At 41.1% G+C, this 26,487-nt stretch overlaps 1 protein-coding gene across 3 annotated transcripts in view; it reads left to right on the plus strand.

Annotated features, from left to right (window-relative positions):
- Positions 1 to 25,145, plus strand: part of LOC146517444 (voltage-dependent T-type calcium channel subunit alpha-1I-like) — a 283,413-nt gene extending 258,268 nt beyond the window's left edge. For all 3 annotated transcript variants that reach the window (XM_085162096.1, XM_085162094.1, XM_085162095.1), the window contains 4 exons: positions 3,751 to 3,885; positions 6,861 to 7,035; positions 9,794 to 10,008; positions 11,687 to 25,145. In XM_085162096.1, coding sequence (XP_085018222.1) covers positions 3,751 to 3,885; positions 6,861 to 7,035; positions 9,794 to 10,008; positions 11,687 to 12,349 — 1,188 coding nt within the window. In that variant the 3' untranslated portion in view covers positions 12,350 to 25,145. The remainder of the gene's footprint in view (positions 1 to 3,750; positions 3,886 to 6,860; positions 7,036 to 9,793; positions 10,009 to 11,686) is intronic.
- The last annotated feature ends 1,342 nt before the right edge of the window (positions 25,146 to 26,487 follow it).

Genomic DNA, 26,487 nt, shown 5'->3' on the forward strand with positions numbered 1-26,487 from the left:
TGTCAATTTTTTAGATCATGTGCTCATGAAAAACTGAGAAAATCCATTTTTTATTCCTAAAAGGACTTTTTTAAAATACTGTATTCAATAAATATGTATTGTATGCACTTTAAAATGTATTTTCTATTATCCAGTTTTTATCTGATTTAAAAAATCAAACACAGTTCTTGCAAAATGTAATTTGCTTTAAAGATAGAGCGGGGCTGTGTTTATTACTATAGGGCAGAATTTGCCTTGTATTAATTTCTGTTGTCTGTAAGGATATTCTTGACATTTTCCCCCCTTGTATAATCATGCCCAAAGGATATACATGGCACCACCATAATGATGTATGAGTGAGTGAACTCGTCCTGAGTTTTCCTGTAATAGCCATAGCTGTGAAAATCATCAATCACACATGAGAACAAACACCAGTTTCAGCTGAGGTTATTCTTTGTATTTGATATATATAATCTGCAGGGTATGAGTTTCATTTCATGCAAGTGTGTACATGTATGTATGCGTGTAAGAGTGTAAGTCATTGTATAAGTCACAGTGGTGTGACGCCTGTGTGCTTTAGATACTGTTTCTACATTTCACTCATATCCAAGTCACCTTTATACTAAAAACTGTATATAAAAGATGGGCACAACCACTGTGACATTACTCATGGGTTTGTGGATAGTTTAAGGGCAGTATTGACTGACAATGACTTTTTTTGTTTTTGTTTTGTTTTTTTCACTAAGAAGCTAACATTAGCTGGTAGCATTCCATGCTAGTCGGTTCTCATACATGCCAACCCTCCCGATTTTTCCGGGAGAATCCCGAATTTCAGTGCCCCTCCCGTAAATCTCCAGGAGCCACCATTCTCCCGAATTTCTCCTGATTTTCCACCCAGACAACAAAAATAAAAAACTATATGCCAGAATTCATAGCGGCCCAGCCAATTGAAGTTTCCAACAATGGTGGCAGCTACTTAGTTTTAATATTACTCATATTCAAGGGCGTAGATTTGGCATGGACGGAAGGGACATGTCCCCACCAATATCCAGCGATTATTGAATTATCCCCACCAATAATTTGATCTGTTCGAGTAAAGAAAAACAAAACCGACAGAAAGAAAAGAAAAACGATCTGTCAACGTCTCATTCACCCAGCGGTGCAGAAAGAGTTAAATTGCGTTCTCTAGTGGAGTCCTACCTCATGTGACAAATATGGCCAATGTGATTGGCTGTGCCTTTCAGGGAGCTCTGTTTAATTTTAGCAGTGGCAAGCCTGCGCTGCAAGGAGGAGAGGAGGATGGCAGCAAAAAAGAAGAACCTGGATATAAGAAAGTATTTTTCAAAGAAACCTGTAAGTCACTTAAAGCCAAGTTCACTCATAAAATGTGTCCGTCATAATAACGTTACAGGCTACGCTATGCTATACATGCCAACCCTCCCGATTTTTTCCAGGAGAATCCCGAATTTCAGTGCCCCTCCCGATAATCTCCCGGAGCCACCATTCTCCCGAATTTCTTCCGTTTCTTCTGGACGACAAAATTGAAAAACCATGTCTCAGATTGGCCCAGCCAATTCCAGTTTCCAACAATTGCTAACACTACTGCAGCTACTTAGTTTTAGTATTACTCTTACTACTCTTTCTGTGTCGCAAAATAAACATTTAACATATTTTCAGGCGAGAACGTAGCTGTGTGAACTTTAAATTGTCACGGCGGGGTGCGCCGGTGTGAGGAAAGAGGTAGACGGTAGAGACAAAACATAGTTTCAAAAATAAAGCGAGCCTTTATTGGCTGATTGCAGAAGAAAAACAAGGAACTAGGGAAACTAAGGAGGCTATGAAAAACAAAAAGGCTGTAACACTCAGTGAAAAACTATGAACACTGAGTAAACTAGAAAACACAGAGAAACAATGGAGTAAACCTATGAAAACTGTGGTGAGGTTAACAGACGATCTGACACTGAGTGGAACACACAGACTAAATACACATAAGGAATGATCAAAGGAAGTAAAATCACATGGGGAAAACAGCTGACAACAATTAACATAATGACAGGACACGTGAAACTAAACATAATAAACACAAAACACAAAGCTCTTTCAAAATAAAACAGGAAACATAAGGAGACCCAGACAGGACTTACGTATGTAAGTCCTTCACATAGTGGACATTGGTTGTTGTGTGGGGCACCAGTAGTCCGTGTCTGTTGCTGTAACAGTAGTTCATGTTTGGAATAAAAAATCCCAGCTCACTGATTTGATAGTGTGTCTAAAATGTTGCTAATTTTGCTGAGAGATCTTTTACTTTGTGGTAATCTTAGATGAGTAGTTTTATGGACAAAACCCACCAGATCATTCAGTGTTCCCTTAGTGCTAATGTATAAGAGATGTTGGTGTACTATAACTGAAGTAATGTTGTTAAGTCCTTAAAGTCATATTCTTTTATTGTCATGACTGTATTTGAAGTTATTTTTATTTTTGTATGATACCTGATTTATATGGAATATGGCTGAAGTAAACTAAAGCCTAAAATACTTAGTCAGTCATTTGTTTAATAGTAATTTAACATTATATAATTCAAATGTAAAACGATGAATTGTAATTTTATATGGTTTAAAAGCATGTAGAATAGCATATGTAGGCAAGTATATTTCTCCTTTTTATCAAGAAGCAAAGACAAAAAGGAAAAAAAAGAAACAGGGCAGGGTTCGGTGGTTGAATCATCCACACCAATGCCAAAACCAAATCTACGCCCTTGCTCATATTACTCTTTCTGGGTCGCAAAGTAAACTTTTAGCATATTTTCAGGCGAGAATGTAGCTGTGTAAACTTCAAATATCTGAGACGGGGAGAACAGTGAACTCCCGGCACATCGTTTTCAAACCGCCGCGGTCTTTCGCTTCTCAGGTTAAACATGATATATATAAGTAGCTTAGATAACCTAAAACCTTTAAGTGTTTCATTTGTTCCTGAGTAAATTGGTTTGGCTGAGATTAAAGTTATTAGATTAGATTAAATTTAATTTAATTTTATTAATCCCTCAGGTGGGTTCCTCCGGGGTTTTCACACAGCTGAATAAACGTCAAACAGAAAACTAATTAAACAGAAGTGTGAGATGGTCGAGAATTTACGCCAGCGTCCGGTCATATTTAGATAGAAAGGAGCAGACGGCAGAGTTTCACTCCACCGAGAGAGCTCGTGACATAATTCTGAAGGCTAGACCATCACAGTCGCTCACTACCGGCCTACCCGGCTTTCGGAGGACCCGGCCCACTTATACCACGAAGGATGGGTCCTCAGGTGGATGCAGCCTCTGAATTTGGACAGCCCCAGCTGGGGGACAGTAATGACGGTGACATTTAACTTACTTTAAATAAATAATTTTAAATAAATAAACACTGTAAAATTCAAGTTTTTTGTATATGTATACCTACCTTACCCCCCCTTTTGAATGTCTCCCTAATTCTGAGGTCTCAAGGTTGGCAAGTATGTTTCGACCACCATGGAATGCTACAAGCTAATGTTAGCAAAGCTAGAATTTCCAAAGCCTGTATGTACGGGGGGCAACACAACAACAACAAAAAAAGTAAAAAATATTTAATCTAAACATTATAGGAGTCTACAGGGACAGCATCGTGTCAGTTGAGGAATTACCAGGTGTGGTATCATTTCAGTCCCTGAAGTTGCTGCTGGCATTCGGCTTCATCATTTCACACCCTGTTGTCAAATTTCAGCTTCAACATGATTGGCTACTGTGTATTTGTGGTACAGGTGCGACTGGCAGAGGTGGAGCAGGCATCGCTGATGTCAGAGCAGCTGTCCGACAAGTCATCATCTCCAGCTCTGCCTGATGACCTGAGTTTGGATGAAAACAGCAGCTACCAGCTGCTGGTCAGAGACAGCCAGGTATTCTCACACTTACACACCAACACATATGAACTTATTCTGTGCTTGCTCGCATCTCTCCCACTTGTATTATACACATGATACACAAGTGATACACAAACACACCAGTAGTGTGATGACTAGTGATGGGATTTCCGGCTCTTTTTAGAGATCCGGCTCTTTCGGCTCGGCTCACTAAAAAGAGCCGGCTCTTTCGGCTCTGAACTGGCTTTTCAGGTTGTTTTGTTGCTTTAATTATTTAATCATTAACAATAATACAAAATTATGCAGAAAAGGAATTACTAATGTAAAAAAAAGTGGTTTTATTTATATATGTTTATATATGGCCCCTAGAGACAAAGCACGTACAAACTCTAAAGCATATACAAACTCCAAAAAGCACGTACAAACTCCAAAACACATTTCTAGCATGAACTGAACTTCCAAAACAGAGCTACCCAGATCACTTAAATTACACAATTGAAAGCATGTGCGTATTGTTTGTGTATTTATAGACAAGCACTCATATTTATTCAAATAATTAAAAAAAAAATTCATTTACCTGTTACTACCACACACCAAATCCGGTTGTTGATACTTCCTGGCTTGTGTAGCCACTAGGTAACAAAAGCTCAACACTGCGCCCTAGAAACCTGGAGCACTTCTGTTGTCTTTTGTACGTGATTCTGAGTTTGTACGTGCTTCTGAGTTTTTACGTGTTTTGGAGTTTGTACGTGTTTTGGAGTTTGTACGTGTTTTGGAGTTTGTACGTGCTTTGTCTCTAAGGGCCACCATAAATATACTTTATTTATTCACTCCACATAAAATGTAATAAATAAATCATATAATACAAAAAACAACTATTTACATTTTAAATTTTTAACTATTTCAATTTTCAGCTTTTTCCTTTTAAACAAATTTAAAGTGAAACAACACAAAACACTGCAAACCACAACACAATTAAATATAAATTAAAATATTAAAACAAAAAGAAGATGCACATTCTCTGTCATATGGGCCTGCATGATTTCTGAATCCTTTATCATCTGCAACTGAAAATAGTGAATGATTACTATACCTTTCTAATGTGACGTTGTTGTCCCTCGCTCTCTTTCTCTCTGGCTCTGTTCCTGTGCTACTGCCAGTGTAAATAACGCCCCTCCCCCCTCTGCCCAGCGCAAAGTACAGGCCGCGCGTGCGGAGTTTAGCGGAAAAAAGGGCGAGAGAGAGGGTGAGAGAAAGAAAAAAAACCGTCATGGCTCCCAATAAGGAGCCGGCTCGCATCGTTCACTTCAAAGAGCCGGGTCTAAGAGCCATTTCGTTCGCGAACGACCCATCACTAGTGATGACTCTTACAGGAAGTCAAGCTGAGACGGTTCCCTTTACATATTTTTGGGATTAACAGTGCTGGTGAGCTCATTTCAAACTGTATGCTCAGTTTAATCCAGAGTAATGCATTATATTCTCTAAAATCACATTTATAGTCTGCGTCTTGTGAGGAACACATATCTTTTTTTAAGCTGTTAATGATCTCAGAAAAGCAAGCCTACATCTTGATTTTCAAAAGAAGCATATTAAAAAATATTCATAGCAAAAAAAGTTAAAAGGTGTGAGCACTGTGTGACATATTTATCTATCAATGTGTACAGAGGATTAGAAATATTAATGAAAAGTGTGTTGGCTGTTTAAAGTTACTAGTATTTTCTTGCTATCTAAAAATGATAGCTGAGCCTGCACATGTTCAACTCATCTGTTCTGATATGTCGACGTTTATTTCATGTCTCTTTTCTATCTTCAAGATTATCCTTGCTATGGTGCTAAAGGAGTTATTTAAAATATATTTCTTATGTTGGCCAAGGCGATCAATAAGAGAAAACATCTATTTGCTGATGCTAGCTCTGTTTTCCACATAAAGCCATCTCCAAGCAGAGAAAGCAGAGCGAGCAGCAGCTGCCATCAGTTTCCCATCACTGGAAGTTGTAATGTAAAGGATGGAGGAAAACAGGCAAGGCGTTTTATGACAGAACACTGTTTGAGATGAAAGGAGAGAGGTTGCTTTCACTTTGATACTTTTTAATTGATGTCTGTGTTGAGATTTGACTGGGCAAGCACTGCCTGTCCTGCTTGTCCTGACGAAGCACCGATGCATCACATGTAGTTTGAGCTTTTTAAAAAACTTTGAAGCCCAAAGTGAAAGAAGCACACCAGTGAAACCCACTGCCATGCTTTAAACATCAATAGTTGTATCCACTTTGTCAGAATTAGTAAGCCATCCTCTCCACATTTGAATATTTTAACAACTTTAAATACCTCTAACTGAAACAGCCTTGGCCAACCATGAAATTAACCCTGATAAGTGGGACAGAAATGAACATTAGCTCTAATCACTCATGCCTACACACACACAGGTAAAATCATGTCATCATAGGCCTTAGGTCTTGCTAATCATTATTAATGACTATTTACATTCTTTACTACCTAATTAAAACACATGCCTCCCACTGTGCTTTTGACATGGGCACATGGGAGTTTGTACGTATGTTTTCCTGTGTGTGTGTGAGCTCGTGAGCATGTCTTTTATATCTCCATCATCACATGAATGCTTCGCTCTCAGCTCACCGACGTTCCACCTGGTCTGTTTCATCACTGTGGTTTTGAAGGCCAGCTCATTTGATCCAGTTTACAACCAGCAACAACAGCCAAGCAATTTGAAGCTTTGAAGCCTGCCGTTACTTTCTTTTTACCACCTCCAATTTTAATCAGACTCGTATAGATGGGACATGAAAAGGGAGCTTTTTGAAACTGAAAAACAAATGCTACTCAGATTTCCATTATGATAAGGTGAAATGAAACTCCTCAGTTTGGTGTCTCTCTTGCTTCAGTGAACATCAGTGCACCTGGATATTTGTTCTTTCTAGGTAATTTTTCCCCCTCTCCACTTTCAGTCAATCTTCTCCTTTCAAATTCTGCTCTTATTTTCTTCATCTTTCTTTCAGAGGGGCAGCAGTGACTCCCGCAGTTCGGAAGAGTTGCCCAGACAGGCGGGTTACAGAGGGCTTCGTCCCTCCAGCTCGGGAAGCGAGGAGGGTGTCCAGGGGCTGTTTGAAGTGGGCATCCATCATCAGTGCAATCCTGCCTCACCAGAGCAGAAAAGCCCTGCACATGACAAAGGTACCGGCATAAACAAGATGACAGCGCAAGAAGGAAGCTGCATGCAGCTCGTAGTGTCCTTCAAAGTAACTACATGTGTGACATACTCAGTGGCAAAATCTACTGTCTTCATGATTTCCAAAGTACTTAAAGTACACTGTACTGTATGTGTAGTTACAACTCATCACTTGTCAAATATTTTCCTTTATTTTCTGTATTTTTATCATTTTTTTCTGTATGTAATCTGTGGATTTGTTTTAAAAGTTTTATAAAATAACAAGAAGCAGCAACGCTGAGCTGCCTGTGAAGAGCTGCAGGCAACAAGATGCTCATCTCTAACTTTTCATTCCACCTGCTCCGTGCTATCGACCGCAAATTTGCTCATGCTGTTTACGCCGTGAAACAAGACTGCAGTACTTCATGGCGCGTTACAAAATTATTGACGGCTTCTTTAAAAATGTTCAACTTTGTGCAGCAGTGCTGTAAATAGATGAAGCAGTTACTCTGTAATTCTGACTGAGTAGCTGCACAACGGGAAGCACTGGGAATTCAGGGAGGTGCGCTTTTACATCACAGCAGAGCTTTTCAAAAAATATTTGTTCTTTTACACGTAAAGTGAAAAACACCTGGAGAGAGAGAAAGTGAGCAGTAATGCATCTCTACCACCAAAAAAGATCAAAGTTGCAAAAAAAACCCTTTCTGTTAATTTCTGTTAATAGTTTTCAATTATTAAATAAGAGACTGCCAAGCAAGTCTAAAAAAAATAACCGTTCTGTAAATCCTACCTTTGTAGATTGTTTTTCATCCAAATGGTTCAATGTAATCTTTCATACACTCAAAAACACAAAGCAATAATTCCTTTATCACACTTATCTGTGCTCTTTCTGACCCTCATTGGTATCAATCACTATGATTTTATTAAGACATGACTTTGGCATTGATGTTAACATTTATAGAAAAGTAAGACTTTTTACCTCGACAGTTCTCACATCCTGCATGGTTGATCGACTTCCACTGCAGTTAAAGAAGTGATCGATGAGGCCAGACATAAGGCAGACAGATATGCTAATGAATGACAAGTTAAGGTGCAATTCAACATTGAACCCTGTAACATAACTGCCATCACCAGAACAGACATACTAACTCAGGGGGTCCATTCCATTAATTATTAACCCTCTTACTTACTTATTTAAAATATTTATTCCTAAATGCTCAGATTGGGAGATGAAATGCTTTCACTCCACCTTTAATTTTTCCAAATATGTCTGTGATGTTTGGATGCTCAAGATCTAATGTGAAATAGAATCCCGTTACAACTTTAATTAGAAGACGATATATCCCTGTGAGAAACTCTCATCTATCTTGAAAATGTAAAAATTGTGTTTGCAGAACAGACAAAATGCAACTTTATCTATATACTTTATCTATATATAAAAATATATTAGTTTATTAAAGTGTGAAAGAGACATTTAATTGCTTCCTGATAACTTTGAACTTTGAACAGTGCATTGTACTAATTGTATTAATGTCTTTTTGTTCGTTTTTCTTATAATAACATTTTTAATTAAGTAAGGAAAGCGGTGCCCTGAATGAGGTGTTCAGAATTTAATTTCCTAACAAAGATCACCATCAGATACTTAACCCCACATGGTGGTGTTAGCAGAATGTACAATGAGGTGTGACATTCTGTCGTTTGGCCTGTTACCCTGAAGCTGAAATAATAGTTTCTTCTTCATTTAGATTAAGGACACGTTGAGCCATCATATCACTAACTCGTAAAATGGTTGTGAAGATAAAATATAAAGTTTTGTCCACGTTAAGGTGGAAAATTTGAGCTATATTTAAATATATGTGATAATATATTTTAATTCTTTATACGTCACTTTCTATATGTTGACAATAGAAGAATAGTCTTTTGTAAGTTATAAGATTAGAGCTTCGACCAATTAATCACAAGTTTAACCTTGAAGACTTTGGTGGATGAAGCCAAGTTTTAATGGAATATTAACATGACCCTGCTCTACCAGCTACAAAATTTGATCAGAGTTCATTTAAAACTTCAAGCATGACAAAATGACGCACACGCATACAAAAGCTACCAAAAACATAACCTCCTTGGCTCAAGGTAGAAATCTTTTTGGGGGTCTTGCAGCGTAGCCAGTGAGTATCCAGGCCAAGACTTCTATTGGTCAGTGTTCACAAATGTCAATGTTCCAAACAAAAGCTTAGAAAAAGCTAAACTGCAGGAAATGTCTGATGGTTTTAAGGTTGGACTTCAGTAAAAGAATTATTTTGCTCTCCACTGTGATTTTTTGCATGCAGCCAAAACCTGCTACAGCATGATGAGTCATTATAGTAACAAAAGTTTCCTTCATTGCGTAAAAATTCTGCAATTGATGCGTCAACATTTGTTTATAGAGATTGTTTGCAATGTGGTGGAAACATAGCTCAGACGGTCTAAACATTCATTGAATATTTTGTCATTTTTCTGTGAGGAAGTAGTGATTGACTGGAACAAATCCTGACACTGCTGAGTAAGTGTGGGGAATCACTTTGGCTGACATCCTTATAAAGGAATCAAGGACAGAAAATCATACAGAAAAAGACTAAATCTATCCAGAGACAGAGAACAATTCCCGAGTATTCACAACTGCCTCTGTGGTGGTTTCCACTCCTGTCTCTGCAATAAAAGATGCAGAGAGAGAGGCAGACTTACAAAGTGATAGCAATATGAGCGTCAGTGCCACAGCTGGATTAAACTGCAGCCTTCCCTTTACAGATGATGATGGAGGAAGCTGCAGTGGAGGCGCTCGTGAAACGTCACCAGTGTTGCATCTACTGGCAGATTTCTTCCACCCAGCTGCTGCAGCTCATCCAAACAGTCCTGAAAACAGCGTAAGCCCAGGAGACAGACGGCCTTCCAGGTCGGCCTCCCCAGCCTCCTGGGCGTCCCTCCGTTCACCCAGAGCCAACAGCAGGCCGTTGGGCTCCCAGGTATTACGAGCAGATGAATGGATTTGTTTGTGTCTGTATGGCTGGCTGGCTGGCTGAACAGACAACATCAGCATTGCTGTGCAAAACAACATAGAACGCAGTATAAACGTTTCCTTTATGTCAATGCTCGGCGTTGTCATGCAGGGGTTGTCGAGAGGCAGACGTGTTTGTGAGCCTTAATGAGAACATCTGGGAACCGAAAACTGTAACACACATCACACCAGGGATGTCAGACTCATTTTACGTTGTGGGCCACATACGTAGAGTCCACACTGATCTTAACTGGGCCCCTTTCTCTCAGTGGAAAGATGTTTAACTACATGTTTCTTAAAGTTTTTGTTAATTCACGGAACTTCTCTGTTATTTAGCTGTTTATCTACGACTGAATTCCTTGAATTTAGCATGAATACATGACCCAATATGGCTCTTTATGAAGAGGTAAACAGCTTGTCAGTAGGCCAGATTGAAGTCTTTGCTAGGCTGACACCCCTGCCTTATATCATATAGTGACACTAGATATTGGCCCCATTGTTACAGCTGTGGGTGTAATAAACACTTGGAATCACTTTAGTTCATTAGAAATCAACACTTGAGTAGGAGTGGCACAGTTAGATGTGACACAGCAGCTTCTTCTGAGATCTATCAGTCAGAATCTAATTACTGCGCGCCAAATCGTGAATATACACGTATCACCACCCTCCACTGAAGTCCTACTGTAGTGTGAGACTCCAGAGAGCTTATTTAGTCATAATTAAAGCCAGCCTCTCTTCCATACTGAATCTAACACCTCCCCTTTGCTGGCTCCTACGTGAAACAAACTCGAAAGAAAGGGGGAGAAAAATAAAGCCCTTATTTTAGTTCTTGTTCCTTTTGTAACCATGGCGACAGATTTCTCTTTTCACCTCTACCTGTTTGGTTTGTTTAGCTCGTGCCTGAGTGGCTCTGTGATCCTCCGCTGCTACAGTAATGCTTTGCGGCGCTCAGCTAATTAGCCCGGCCAGCCCCGAGCCTGATACCGACTCAGTACTCGCTGTTGTGCTTGGCTCCCGCTCCTCACATTCTCCCGTGTCGCTTTTCTTCTGTTTTCCTTTTTCTCCTCTCCTGGGTGATCCTCTCTATCCCTCTTTGCTTTGCGTTCTCTCCCTGCCACTATGTTTCTGCTTTTTCGTAATCTCTTATTTTAGTACTGGCAGGATTAGAAATAATGACTAAATCCCTCCTGCATACAGACATAGTGGATTAAACAAACGCTTCCCCCAAACTCAGGGCGGGGTCCTTCAAGCAGGGGGAATTACAAGCGAGGAAGTTTCACGGTTTCATATTACTAGGACTTCTCTGAAATTGGTTAACCGAGAATGAGTTCAAACCAATGTGTTGTCGTCCCGGGGCAGATCCTTCCTTTCCTGTTACACAACTGTCCTTAGGTACTGGTCACAGTAACATCAGCCAATAAGAACTGGTTTTCTTTTCTTTACTTCAATTTTATCTAGGTAACAGTAGCTCCAGGAAATTCAGAATTTTTGGGATCTGAACTTGTATCTTGACGCGATGATGAGCTGGTCCTGATGTTTTCACACGGATTACATGTGTCCGATGTGTAAAGGCATTAAGCTGTAACTGTAAATTCGTGTGTGTTTTTGTTATTTTTTTTAATCTAAATTCTTATCCTCTCTTCCAGCACCCGTCCCACAGTGACTCCTCTTTGGCCACAGGCAGTTCAGAGGGCAGCCTGCAGGCAACACTGGAAGAAGGGCTGAGCTTCAGCGTCTCCTCACCTCGATATCTGGATCTCCCCACACCTCACCTCTGCCCTGTCCCCAGCCACCCCTCGCAACGCCAGACACCAACTACAGGAGACCAGAGCTGCTCTTTACTAAAGAGACACAGTACTCCTTTGACCCTCCAAGCCGCCCGGAGGCACCAGAGGAGCCAGAGCAGCAGCAGAGGCGGCAGCACCAGCCCCGGTTGCCCCCAGCAGGACTCCATGGACCCGTCAGATGAGGATGTTGGCACGGGGACAAACCGGGATGACTGCCGTCAAACCTTCAGCAGCGAGCACCTGTCAGAAACACTGAACAGTCTCTCCCTTACGTCGCTGTTTACCCCAGACTCTTTGGCACCCCCGCTGGTGAAGAAATGCAACAGCACAGGGTCTCTGGACCTAACGAATCTGTCTGCCCGGAGTAAAGATGGCCACCACTTTCATGGCATACACGTCCATGGTTTCTTATCCAACCCCTTGACAGAGGGAATGGCAAGAGGTGAAGAGCAAGACATCACAGGCCTCAGCATGAAAAGCAGGCGTCAGACCGCAGACACATGCTCCAGGAAAAACAGATGAAACACTTGTTGCCTCTCTGTAGTGGAACTCTTTAACCATTTGCATTTCTGGACCTTGAACAGAACAGGGAGAGATTTTTAATACACGTCCTGTGAACCGGAATCTGAAATTCTCTCTTGTCTTTATTAAATCATTCGTTCTCTCTCTCTCTCTGTTTAGGATCAGTCATTTCTCAAAAGATTCCAGTCGCTTCTGAGTTTTGGCATCATTTCTCTTACACAGGATATACGATTGCTCTTTGCTAGGTCTTAACAATAATGTCAAGGAGCTCAGCTTTTTTGTTAACAGGACTGAGCCTTTGAGATGTCGCTGATCCTGGGTTTTATATTATAGCCATCTTGAGAGAATATTCAGAAAGCCATTACAGAGACAGTCCTGAAAATTGCAGTGATTTGTGAACATTACAAAGGCGGTGTTTTCTAGATGAAACTGTTAAGAAGTTCAATCCTCTCTAAGGACTGGGTTCACTTTACTCGGCCTGAACCATTGTCCAAAAGCCCTGTTGTCAAAATTGGACAGATGGCAAACTCGGAAGCTTCTTTTGAGGAAGAACTGAACTTTGTACAGTTTTCTTTTCGTGTTTTTTTTGTAATGTCCATGGCTAATAGTAGCATCAACCTTTTTTTTCTTTGGAAGATTTGGCGGGTGATGGAAAAGTTGTCTTTTGTTTTGTTTTTTCCAACTTCAACATTTTGAAGTTGCGTGAATGTACCCGCTTCTGTCTCCATTTGTGAGAAAGAGGGAGACCAAGACAAGCAATGAGCCTGGCTAGTCTGAGCAGTGACAGATGGCCTCTTTGAAAAGAAGAAGACTGTGAATGCTGCTGAGAATGCGTGTGGGTAATTCATGGAAGCATTGGCCACTTTCAGAGTGGACTCTGTATTTTTTGCTTTCTGCACACCCATGAAAGGGCTAAAATGTATTTAAGTGTAGACCTGGGCCAAATACAATTGACAAATAATCTTTTGCTACTATACCTAACACCACGTTTGACAATGGCACATCAACAACAGCTCTGAAGCTAAAGTGAGCACTGACTTTGGAAGACTGACTGGAAGTTGGATGCTAAGTTAAATGTCTTTAAGACTTCCAAGCACCAGCTTCCTGCTGACCACTGAATCAGAGCCTATAGAAGTATACTGAGTTATACCAAAACAAAAGAAGATTTCCAAAAATTGAAGTTAATCTGATGGTTTATCTGATAAACTTTCAGGATGATAACTAAGTCCCAAAAGCCCCGTCTGTCTATACAAGTCACAGTGTCCCCAACAACACCCAGTTCCTGTTCTGGCCAGCATCCATATTAATGTTTTATATCCACATGATGCTCGTCTGCACAGTGAAAGTGTATGCCACATCCAGCTGATTGGCCTCCTACAGCTGGTGCTCGTTCACACTGCTGCTGCTCCTGATTTGGACGCACAAACAACTGAAACATTGTTGAAAAACATGGTCAAGTAATATTAATGCGATGTTCCAGATGTACACCACACTCAAGTATACTGGTCGGGACTCCAGTGAACCTCATCAGTCATACTGCACTGTGTTCTGGGTGTGTGTATAAACGTTGGTAGTAAGTGTAGTGAGTGTGAACGTAGCAAAAAAAAGAAAGCTTTGAACTTTTGGCTGGCATAGGCTTGTTAAGTTGTACTTTGAACAAAGTGTCTATCTTTGGATAGGCTCTGCTTTTGTACCCGCAGCCTTAGCCCGCTGACACGCAGCCACCTCTTCAGTTCTATTATTGTCACGAGTACAGGCCCTTGTTTGAGTGCCCTGTGGCAGGGCTAATCACTAGGTTGGTAACACGTCAATAGACCGTCCCTCGTTTGAGTCAGCCAGAAGCACTCCTGTTTCAGTCTGAAACAAAAGAGCACCTATTGTCTTATACGTGCGTGCTGTTCTCTGGGCCAGGTCTCGGCATTTGAAGCAAACCAGACGAGATTTAACGCAGTCTTTAAATCCTTCCGCCTGTTTTAAATGTACCTGAGTCTCTCAGGAGTGGAGCAGGCTGCCTGGCATGTGCATGGGAAACACAAGGGATGGTTTCTTCTTAAAGAGTCGGTGTACAGATTAGCGGGAATTCAGCAAATGGAAATCGCTGTTTTGTTTGCTGCTTTAAACCCAAATGTTTATTTGACTCAGGTCTGCTTGAGTGTAGCAAGACAGTAGAAAAAAATATATACTATGACAAGCAATGTGGTCCACGTGGATGTAGTTTGAGCACATGTTTGTAATTTTATCAAATTGTGATGATCATCATAGAATAAATCCCGAGCAGGTAGACCTCAGGTGGACCTATATGCACCTCGTGCATTGCATCATCACATATAACACACACACACATCCTGAAGCACATACACACACACGCATATCACACAAAGATGTCAGCGTCAAAACACTGCAGGACGCTTCTGTGGCTGTTTGAGAAGAGGCAGAAGAAACCTCGGTGTTTAATCTCTTTCTCTACTTTGTCTTCATTCCCCTCCTTACTCCCATCCAATCCTATTATCTCCTTTCCACAAGAAGCCAGAGTACTAAATGACTATTGACTACCCACCTCTAATCGAGATATGCAATATGCTACAGTAGATGTACAGTTAGATGTATGGGATTCATAGAGGTAGGCAATATGGTGAGAGAAGATTATATTTATGAATTCATGTATTCGAATAAAATGTCACCAAGATTCAAAGGTCACTGAAAGGATGATGTATTCATGTATTCCAGCGTGTGTGTTCTCTCTTTTTTCCCTCCATCTCCTCGACACGGTTTTCTTTTTCCCAAATGCATGTAGGTTATTTTTGTTTTCCAAAATGTCATTTTAGTGTCATATAAAAGTGAGATAGCTTTTCAACAACCTCCGACTCCTGAAGTTGTTCTTTCGAAATGAGGTTTGAGTGAATTTTTCTTTCTCTTTCTTCAAGGTTATGTCAGCGATTAATGTGAGTCTTTTTCACGAGTCGCTCTTTATTTCGTCAGTCTGGGACTGTGCTCATAAGGATGATAATATCTGGAGAATGATGGCACGAGGTTTAACTGCATTTGTTTGTTCTGATTAACTTTATTTTGAACAACAAAACCTGATATTTGCATGTATTATAACTCATGCAGTACTAATACCACAAATGACCCGCTGTAAATGCTCTGCATGCACAACATATCTAAAAGATTTAGAAAGTCTTTTTGTTCTTTATCACCAACTTTCCCATTGAATCTTGTGTGTTTGCATTAATCTCTCTGTTTGTTTCTCTTTTGATTTTTACAATTTATGAAGCATTTTTGCTTCAGCGTGTGAGGGCGACTGTTGTTGAAAGCGTGTCACGGGGTCAACTGTTTGGTCTTTGTTGTTCAGCGTCATCGTGCCTTGTTCTCACACCTGTGGGTTGGTCAACTCACAATAGAAATGGGCGCTTCAGAGAGCTGACACGCTTACCTAATCCAGTTTAATAAATGTCTGTTTGTTGAGTCTTTCATTTATGTGCAATACTGTGCAAAACTTTTGAGCCACCCCTCATTTTTTCCCTTTTCATTTACAGTATATAAAGCCAAAACAGAGTCAGTATAATTCTAAAGTCAGAGTTGCCAAAGATCTCTTTAGAAAGCTTTCTTGTAATTCCTTTAAGTAGTCTTCAGGAATAACTCTACATTATCCTTGAAAGACATTCAAAGCTCTTCTTTGGAGCTTTGAAGCGTTTGTTCCGTTCCAGTCAAGATGATCTCGCGCTGCTTCGATCATTTTAAGGTCCAGGCTCTGGGGAGACCAGTCCAGGTATGCTTTCACTCCATTGGAAGTGTGTTTGGGTTCGTTGTCAAAGCACATTGTCCTGTGCTAATCACATGCTTTCCAGATGAGATGACATTATCCTCAACACGGCTGCCTAAAATCCCGCCCCAAACCATGACCGAACGTTCACCACGTGTTGCTGAAGGCTGTAGAGGCTCACTGTGCCTCTCTCCTGTTCTTCAGTTTGGCACTCATATTGACAATGATTCAACTTCAGATTCAGGCACATTGTCCTGCTGAAAGAGGCCACAGACATCAGGGAATACCGTTTCCATGAAAGCGCGTACAACAATGCTTTGATAGGTGGTACGTGTCAGAGTAACATCCACGAGGTTGGCAGAACTCGAGGTTTCCCAGTATAACATTGCCCAAAGCATCACAACGCCTCCAACAGACTGTGCCTCCTCACAAGCAAGCGACTTTTTCTGTCTTTTTTTTAATTATACTGTCGTGAACTTTAACATGGTATCCCCCAGCTAAGCAATAGACATGTGGTCCTTCTTCGTTGCTCTGCAGTCCATTGTTGGTGCTTTAGGTGGCAAACAGCATCACCATGGGTACCCTGACTTGTCTGCATTTGCAGCATCTTAAGAAACAAACTGTGATGCTTTCTGTAATCTGTCAGATCCAGCATTCACATTTTGGGCAGTTTGAGCTCCATTAGCTCGTCTATTGGATCCGACCACATGGGTCAGCCTTCGCTCCCCACCTGCACCAGTGAGCCTTGGCCGTTCATGACCCTTTTGCTGGTTTACCACTGTTCCTCTCTTGAATGACTTTTGATACACACTGGCCATCAAAGACCAGGAACACCCCAGTTTAGAGATGATCCAGTTGTCCAGGCATCACAGTTTGACATTTGTCAAATTCACTAAAATCGTTACGCTTGGACATTTTTCTGCTTCGAGCTCATCCAGCTTTGAGGACAAAATGTTCAGTTGCTTCCTAACATAACAGTAACTGGTGCCATGATGAAGAGATAATCAGTAATGCTATCACTTCACTTCTGATCCTGATTTCTTTTTTTTAATTTATGTATTTTTTGCATATAGGTCATACCAGATCTTTTCTGTTCTGTTTTATTCTGAGGCTGTCTTGCATGCACAGCATGTTTATATCAATTTTCACTGACATTCAAGTCAGAGGACTGGCTGCCGCTCTAAAAGCTTTCACTTTCTTGTCTGACTGAAGCATTTGCATTTAGATTTTGCTTATATTTGGCAGACTCTCACTAAATCCCCCAGATGTAAAAAATAAAAAATCCCTAAATCTGTGCACGTCACATGTAGCGCTTGCGTACACGCAAAGTGGAATATTTATACCAGCATCATGTGGACACAGCACTTAGGTATGATGCCCCATGTAACATTGTACCACCTCTCCAATCCCTGGGGATCGATTACCTGCAGACTTCAAGAGGTTCATGGTTATGTTCTTCATCTGCTTGTCACATGACAACCTTGTCACATGTCACAATTACTTTTTTCCACTTTAATTATAAAAACGTATAAATATTTAAAGAAGCCCACGTTTTACAGCCTCTTTGCTCCAGCGGGTTACATTTCATACGTTTGACTGCAAACAGCTGTAAAACGTATTCTCTGTATTCCCCTTATGTAACTCCCCATCCTTCCATCCATCCTCAGTTCAAATCCACATTAAGCACCTCCACTCTTTTCTCTGATGCCTCTCTCCGTTTCATCCTTATTTTCCTCTCAGATCTCGCTCAGGCCCAGGTCATTACAGCACAGAGCTGCCAACTCTGAAATAAATGTCATTAGTGAAATATATTTGACATAGCTTTCCTATCACATAAACCCCAGTGGAAATTAATGCTAACTCTATTTCCTGCTCATTTCTTAGTGGTGGGAGAACAAAGCAGCCAAACTTTTCTCATATACCAACAAACGTGGAGTAGAGCAAAACTAAGACGCACAACAATGTCTCTTTGGTCAGAAGAATAATGCGCTTACATTTGTGGGCATGGCTGGATTACAGCACCAAGGTGCTTTGGAGCAAAAGTGTGATATGGTCCTCAGAGTATGTTTTATGTTTCCTGTTTCCTACAGGTACAAAGAAAAGAAAGAAAGAGGGGAAGAAAAACAGCAGGGAAGAGGAACGGTGATAAAGGGCAAAAAACAAAAACAAACAGACAAAAAATACATATATCAATCACCTGGATCACCTGTTGAGAAAGAAAAAAGAGAAAAAAAAGAGCAATATAATAAACAACATCATCGCGAAGATGAATATAACAGTAAATACTAAATATTGAATATAATTGTGCAGCACATAGGATCGACAGCGCACAGTGTGATTTGAGGTAGGAGCCAAAAAGCGTGTCGTTTTTGTGTGTGAGCACCCGTGTGTACACCTGTGAGCATGAACGCGCTTGTTTTTAAAAGGTTCCTTCATGTAATGATCTGCTAGAGGGTGTGGGGGGCCACAGCCCCGTCCTCCAGGGCATGAAGCAGGTATGGAGGAGATCCAGGCTCCAGACATCCAGAGGCCCTCAGAGCACCAGAGACCAAGGAAGACCAACAGAGGGGCAGCTGCGCCACTATCCCAGAAAGAGCTGAGGAGAGCCCCAGATGAGGGGTCACTCAGCAGCCGCGGAGCAGAAGCCAGGGGGGGTTGCAGTGACGTGCCCGTGAGCTCCGCCAGCAGCCAGCTGTGCCAGAGTAACCGAGGCCCAGGCCGAGAGGCCGAGGGCACCGCACCCCCAAAGGGGCCCGAGCGAGCTCCAGGTCCCAGGCCCCGACAAGCAGCCACCAGGAGTGAGCCAGTGCGTACAACATCCAACCCGGCTTAAAAAGTATTTTTACTGTACACAATGATGGATGAAATGTTGTTTACCCTTTTAATTAGTATTGAAGGGTTAATCTGCTCTGAGGGACAAGTTTTATTCACGTGTACAAAACTGTGCAAGTGAATAGAAAATCTGAGTACATCATGGAGGAAGCATTGGAAAATGTTTAGCAGCTTTAATTTGAATGAATGAAAAGCTGGCTGGCTGCTTTTGTGTCCCAATTTCAAGATCATTACCCCTCTTAGGTCTTAAATGGTGATAGGTGCTAACCCTAACTCTACCCTGCCCCTACGTTTTGAAGGAAAAACAGTTTTTTGTCTGTTTTTCTTTGCATGTCAACTAGAATAATTATGTTCTTGGTTTCCTGATTTCCGAGACATAATTTCATAAAAGCAAAAATCACATGCCATCATTTAAAGTTAAGATTTTACGTGAATTACAGTTTTTCTTTTTTGTCTTGCAGATGTCCATCCATCCATTTTCTTCCACTTACACGGGGCCGGGTCGCGGGGGCAGCAGACCAAGCAGAGAAGCCCAGACCTCCCTCTCCCCAGCCACCTCCTCCAGCTCATCCAAGGGAATACCAAGGCGTTCCCAGGCCAGCCGAGATATATAATCTCTCCAGCGTGTCCTGGGTCTGCCTCGGGGCCTCCTCCTGGTGGGACATGCCTGGAAAACCTCACCCTTGCAGACGTTTACAATTTAAAGCGTGAAAGATGAAATGTTAGAGAAGCATACAGTATATGGACAAAAGCACTGAACCACCTACACATTACACACGCAGGACTACTCTTCTGCAGGATTTCTGCCCACTCATCCAGAAGAGCACATCCAACACTGCTGTTGGATTTGAGGGCCGGGCTCACAATCTCTGTTTTAGTTCATCCCAAAGGTGTCCAATGGGGCTGAAGTCTCTCCTTCTGGCTCTCGGTGGGCCAATCAAGTTCTTTCCAACAAAGAACTTGAAAAAAGCAAAAAACCTTTTGGTAAGCTTAAGCAGAAGCGGGGCTAAAACATGAAAATATCACATCTCAGTGATGGAAAAATTCATAAAAGCATCACAAAAATGCTTGTCCATACTGTAGCCATGAGGAGCTCTGGTCAGTTCGGCTATAATCATTACACTTATAAGAAATCCCAGCAGACTAATACATATAGCTGTGTTAATAAAAGCCATCTTTCTCATTTGTGATTAAAGCAAACTTCAAAAGTACAGCAGTACGGGCACACGATTGGACGTTCTTTTGACAAGGACAGTAAGTGATGACGACAGGCGAAAGCCATCAAACATTAAAACGGGTCTTTTGCGCCGTCGGCGAAGCCAACATTTCTCATTCCATATTATTGCTTTGGTCCCAGGACATAAAAAGACTGCACTAGTTCAACAAAGTCACATGTCTGAGCAAAGTCAGTCTTATTTGTTATTCATGGAAGGCAGCCGCTACAGGCACACGAACTTTAAGGGGCCGCTTGTGTCCACACCAAGCCAACTCAGAATTAGTGCAACCCAGAAGTGCATGAAGCAGACCTCTCCTTGCACTCACACTCTTGGAGATCTCCAGGGACAGCTCTGCTTTATCAAACGCAGCAAGTAAACCTAATGTCAAAACCTAATAAACCATTAAACCAGTGTCAAACTGCTGCAACAGGAGTGATCTGACGCCAGGGAGGAATATATAGAAACAGCTGGGAGGGAGGATTTGATTCAGCTCAGTTCAATTCAATTTATATCGCATCAAATCATAAAAACAGTCACCTCAAGGTGGTTTATACTGTAAGGTAAAGACTCTAAAATAATAATAGATAGTTACTGATAGCTGAGACCAGGTGGAGCAGCATCTAGCACAGACTGAGGACACATGTCCACCCACTCTATTCCAAGATGTGAGAATATATTTCAAGCATGTGCTCTTTTTAATTCTCAGTTGTATGCAATAACCATAGGATGTATGTTTGGTAATTATCTCTCAATAAAGCTGTTTTTTTTTTTGTTGGAGTTTGCCAGTACCACAGTGGGTCCAATTTATCTATAGGCACAGGAAGTTATGATCGTGTACTCCAAAGTAATTTTATCATAGTAAGCTTTACTATTTATTCGTTTTTATCCATCAGGAGATAAGTTGCTAATGCAGTCCAAGAGTACTCCTGTAGCTTTTATCTTCAGAATTTTCAAAGGCTGCTCCTAAAGCTGGATTTACAGTCTGAACCGCACGACTGTCCATCATCTCTATGAGGTTAGCTGTCAGTCAGAGCCAGTTCGAAAGATTTTTTCCACACCACATTTGGAAAATGGTTTTATTTATTGTATAACAACCAGTCAGTAAACTGTTTTTTTTTTTTTTTTTACTGGAGAAGGGTATTCCTGTGTGAAAACATGGACAGTGCCCTTACTCTTAGACATCTTCCTTGGAAACAGTGGTAGTGTTTCGCTTAGCTATACACAAGTAAAGAGATGCAAACAGCCGAGTAAAAAAACAAACAAGAAGACAGCTAGGGAAGCTAGTTCACAAAGTTTCTAATGCTGTCCTAAGATCCAAATTGGTTTATATCCAATGTTATTCTGCTTAATTGTAGCATGAACAACAAACATTTTATGCAACCGGAAGCAAAAACTGCAGTAAGGTATGAAATGAAGAGCTTTCCAGCAATATAGCCAACTTCACACTGTTACATGCTGCAACCACACACTAGCAACAGCACTGTGTCCACAAAATAAAAGAGGGAGGGAGAGCTTGTGATGCCACACAGTGGCTCTTGAAGCTCTATTTGAGGGCGCAAGATCAGCTATTTGGTGGTATCAGATTGCCAGTTTTGTGGTCTGGTTGTGTTACCACAGTAATCACCGTCAACCCTTATCTTTCTTCTGATTGGCCGCCTTGTAAACAGAATCTTTGCACAGCGCATGCGTGTGGCTACCATGTTCACAGTCAGACCTGTATAGAAGAAGGAAAAACATAATAGAGTCCCATTAAACGGTAGATGCCTGCCCCTCCCTGAGCCTGGCTCTGCCGGAGGTTTCCTCCTGTTTAAAGGGAGTTTTTCCTTCCCACTGTTGGCAAAGTGCTTGCTCATAGGTGTTTATCTGATTGTTGGGGGTTCTCTGTGTATTTGTATGGTCTTCACCTTACAGCTTGTTGTGACCGCTGTTGTAATTTGGCACAAAATAAATAACATTGAATTGAATTCATTTCAAATGAAAGCGATACAAACAGGGTTATGACTTTTAATGACTCAAACCTATTTCCATCTTTATATTTGCAGATGGGAAACTGTTTAATCAAAACATGATTTGCCTTTTTTTTTTTTTTTTTTAAACAATCTCCTAGAAAAAAGCTGAACAGACCTTCAAACCTGACAGAGAGTTGGAAGGCAGCTCCCAGCTGCAGCAGCCTGCCAGATGTTGACCAGCTGTGATGGTTGCAGAGCTTCATGGGTATTTTTTCTGTTGATCCTCCAAAATCTGTGTGTATGTGTGTGCTGAGTTTCACAGCATACATTAAAACGTGTGTTTCTGCCACTTCAGAGGAAATCACCTGCAGTGGGTTTCACCTCCTAACTGGGATCTTGAATTAAAAAAAAAAAAAGTCTAATTAGCTGTTGTCACCATTAAACGTTAAATTTCACACGAGTCAGTAACAAGTGGTCTTACACACACAGTGTGAATTTCACTCCTCACAGACTCTAGGATGCCTCACTGACTCACTGAGTCAGGTCGGGCACTTGAGCAACCAGCTTAACTTCTGAAAGACTCAGGCTGCATAATGAGAATTAATTGCTTCAAATGCCCCTTGAAAATATTTTCCCCCAAAGAATAATTCAAAGACTCCAACACACCAGCTTATTTTCAAAGGCAGCTCCCATCCTGCCATCTGTGACTTTGCAGCTCCAGCATTGAATTAGAACAAAACACGATAACCAAAAATTTACCCTCTTTTGAAAAAATGTACCAGCTCTACACAGTGGAGTAACAAGAGTAGAATCACAAATTTAATTTGTTTTTGAATTCTGTCGTTATCATGTCAGAAAAGACAAAGCCAGTGAAGGGGCCGGCAGTGGTAAGCACCGCTGTTATTTCTTCAGGGAAATACTGAAGTAGTTTTAGCTATGGAGGAAAGGAAGGCAAGTCACAGACGCATGTGTGACAAATCATGTGTGACCACTCTATAGAATTTACAGTGCAATAACAAGATAAGAAAGCTCTCAATTTAATTTGTATTTCCATTAAGAAAAGCATTTAACCATCAGAGAGTGAACTTTCAGTCAAAGATAGCCAATTAATCAGTGAAACGGCTGCACGTGTGTTTCCTTCTCTGTCTGCTGTACAATAAGACGCCATCAAGAGCAAAAAAAGGAGAAGGCTGTACAGCGCGACATGCAATTACTACCCCTACACCCCCTATCTCTGGCTCAGGCTTAACTTAAAGCTCATAAACCAAAGCCACATTCAGCACGGTGTAGGCTGAGACAAAAGAAGAGGGTTCTTAAAATGAGCTCTGTGGAAGCGCCAAGCACGCGCGTGGACTGGCACTAAGGCTTCTTCCTTCTGCAGCCAACGTGGACTGGGAGACAATGGAAGAGTGATGGCCTCTGTATTTCTGCTGGCACAGGCAGATGCACCGACTCGTGCACGTATGGACACATTGCATGTGCTCGTACACTCTCACAGAGGCCGTCACACAAACCGACAGCTTTGCTCTTCTGTTTGTTTAGAGATTGTATTTACACATCGGTGTACACCTTGTAGCCGTGAATGCGATGATTGACACCCGCTTCTATTCTTGTCAACCCATATGCATTTCTACCATCCACATAGATGCTTTTAGCATCGCAACGTGTGAGTAATGCTGTGAAGAGTTGTAAAGTGTGGGTCTTTTGTTTATGTGCGCTGTCAGTTGATGGGAATTATGGTGAAAGACATTATTTTTGGACGTGTTCTTTCCTATTACAACAAAACAACAACCGAAGTTAAGAAAAGGAAATATTTCAAGATCAGTTACAGTATATAAGGAAATGCTTCACATTTAAGGTAATAAAAAACAACATAGTAGTTTATGGTCGAATTTATGGTGGCTCCGAGAGGTCAAGCACACAACAACTAGTAGTTTAGAAAACAGAAAAATGCTACAAAAGCACACAAAGCAGAATGGAAGCTGAATAAACCATGATGAAAATAGAAAAAAAATGTTGTAAAAGCTTTAAAATAAAAACCTCGAAAAACAAAAGAGAAGTGATTTTGGGGAGAGAATAGTAACGGAACAGCTTTGCCAGTGACAAGATAGGTAAGATAGCTAACAGCAATATGTGTATCATGGTTTGTCTGCTGCAGGCAGGAGGAAGGACCCAAACGCAGGACTCACAACATGGGAGGATAATTGAAAACAGCAGCTTTATTGCTAGGAAATTGAGGATGGCATAAACTCAGAAAAATAAACAAAAACCCTGAACATATTAACTAAGGACTGAAACACTGGAAAACTAGAACTTAAGCTGGACCACAAGAAAACAAACCAGGAACCAAGAAGCTTGGACTCTAAACAGGACCACAAGGGACACACACAGCAGTGAGAGTGTACAACACAACAAAGGGCAAAGGAAACACAGGGTTTAAATAACGAGTTAAGTAACGAGGGAACAGGAAACAGGAGGGAAACACAGCTGGGGCTAATCAGACATAATGAGACAAGTGGAAGCAAAACTACATACACTGCGCACAGGAGAAGGACTATCAAAATAAAACAGGAAACAAGAGACATTCACAAAGATGCAGACTTAACACAGAGACAGAGCTGACTGGGGAGACATGGAGACAAGATGAGAAACGTGGAACACGCTGAGTGGAAAGAAACAGGAACCTAAAGTCTAAGAACAAAGAATATAAATTAATCCACAACCACAAAACCCTGACAAAGTATCTACAGTCTTATTGTCCATCTGAAGGGAGGGAGAATGTAACTGGTTCCTTTTGTTTATTTGTCTATTTGTTAGCAGTTTAGTTTAGTTTTTAATTAGTGCTGTCAGCGTTAATCTTGTTAAAATGACGCTAACGCCATAACCGCAGCAAATCTCCGTTAGCGAGTTAGCGGAGATCGCCCCGTGCGTAGGGCTACACAGCATCAACACGTTAGCGCGGTTAGCTTCGTTATCGTTGATGTGGTTATGGCGTTAACGTCATTTTAACGAGATTAACATCAACAACACTATTTTTAATATTTAATTTTTACATTTTGTGTGATGATCGATACCAATAACAACGTAGGCTGATTACTTTTGGTGAAAATCGGTCAAGGTCACACCAAATGTGAAAACCAATTAAAAACTCCATAATACCCACAATTCTTCATCAATTGTCTTCAAACAAATCTTTTAACTTAAATGTTTTAACAATACACTAGGGGGTGAAGGACAGTAGACCTAAAAAAAAAAATCATTTCAGTAATAAATATAAAACCATGTCTAGTAATATATCACATGAAACGTCATTGATAAAACTGTAGAACACACTTTTTATTTTTTCAGTAGAATGCTCTACAACATCAACTGATTGATGCCAGCATGTTGTAATAAACACAACATAAAACATCAAAGTTTTAGTACAGCTCTTGCCCTTCAGGGGAGTGACGCTCTCTGAGTGTTCTTTCATGAATGATGTGATTAAAATACACATTAGCTGCATCTTTTTCTTGCTCACTGATGAATCTTCTGCTTCTTTTAAGCATGTCTCAGTTCAGTGTTTGATTTCTGTCACCTCGGCAGCTTGTCCGTCTCCAAAGACACTTGTGTTGTGTTTTGTGAGATTTTGCAGTTTTCTTAAGTTGCAGCTTTACAGAGTGACATCCAGTACAGTTCCAGTCTAACTTATTTCCAAGTGTATACAGGGTGGGCCATTTATATGGATACACCGTAATAAAATGGGAATGGTTGGTGATATTAAAGTCCTGTTCGTGGCACATTAGTATATGTGAGGGGGCAAACTCCTCAAAATGGGTGGTGACCATGGTGGCCATTTAGAAGTCGGCCATCTTGGATACAACTTTTGTTTTTCCAATAGGAAGAGACCATGTGACACATCAAACTTATTGGTAATGTCACAAGAAAAACAACGGTGTGCTTGGTTTCAACATAACTTTATTCTTTCATGAGTTATTTACAAGTTTCTCTTTGTTCACAGCCATTGACATGTCGAAGAGGTTAACACTTGAGGAGCGGATCGGAATTGTGTTGATATCTGGTGAACGCAGTAACCGGGTCATTGCAGCAAGACACCCTACGAGACCACCCATCTCCCATGCTACAGTTAGCAAACTGCTTGCTAAGTTTCGTGAAACTGGTTCAGTGTTGGATTTGCCAAAATGTGGACGCAAGAAAACTGTCACTAATGAAGAAACATCAGTGGCTGTCCTAGCTTCATTCAGCAAGAGCCCACAGTGTAGCACTCGCCGCATGTCACTGGAGAGTGGCATTAGTCAAACATCCCTTTGGCGGATATTAGCTACTCACAAATGGCACCCTTACAAACTCCAGCTGCTGCAGCATCTCAACGAGGAT

This window comes from Neolamprologus multifasciatus, chromosome 6 (assembly GCF_963576455.1).
Source record: "Neolamprologus multifasciatus chromosome 6, fNeoMul1.2, whole genome shotgun sequence".
Taxonomy (NCBI): Eukaryota; Metazoa; Chordata; class Actinopteri; order Cichliformes; family Cichlidae; genus Neolamprologus; species Neolamprologus multifasciatus.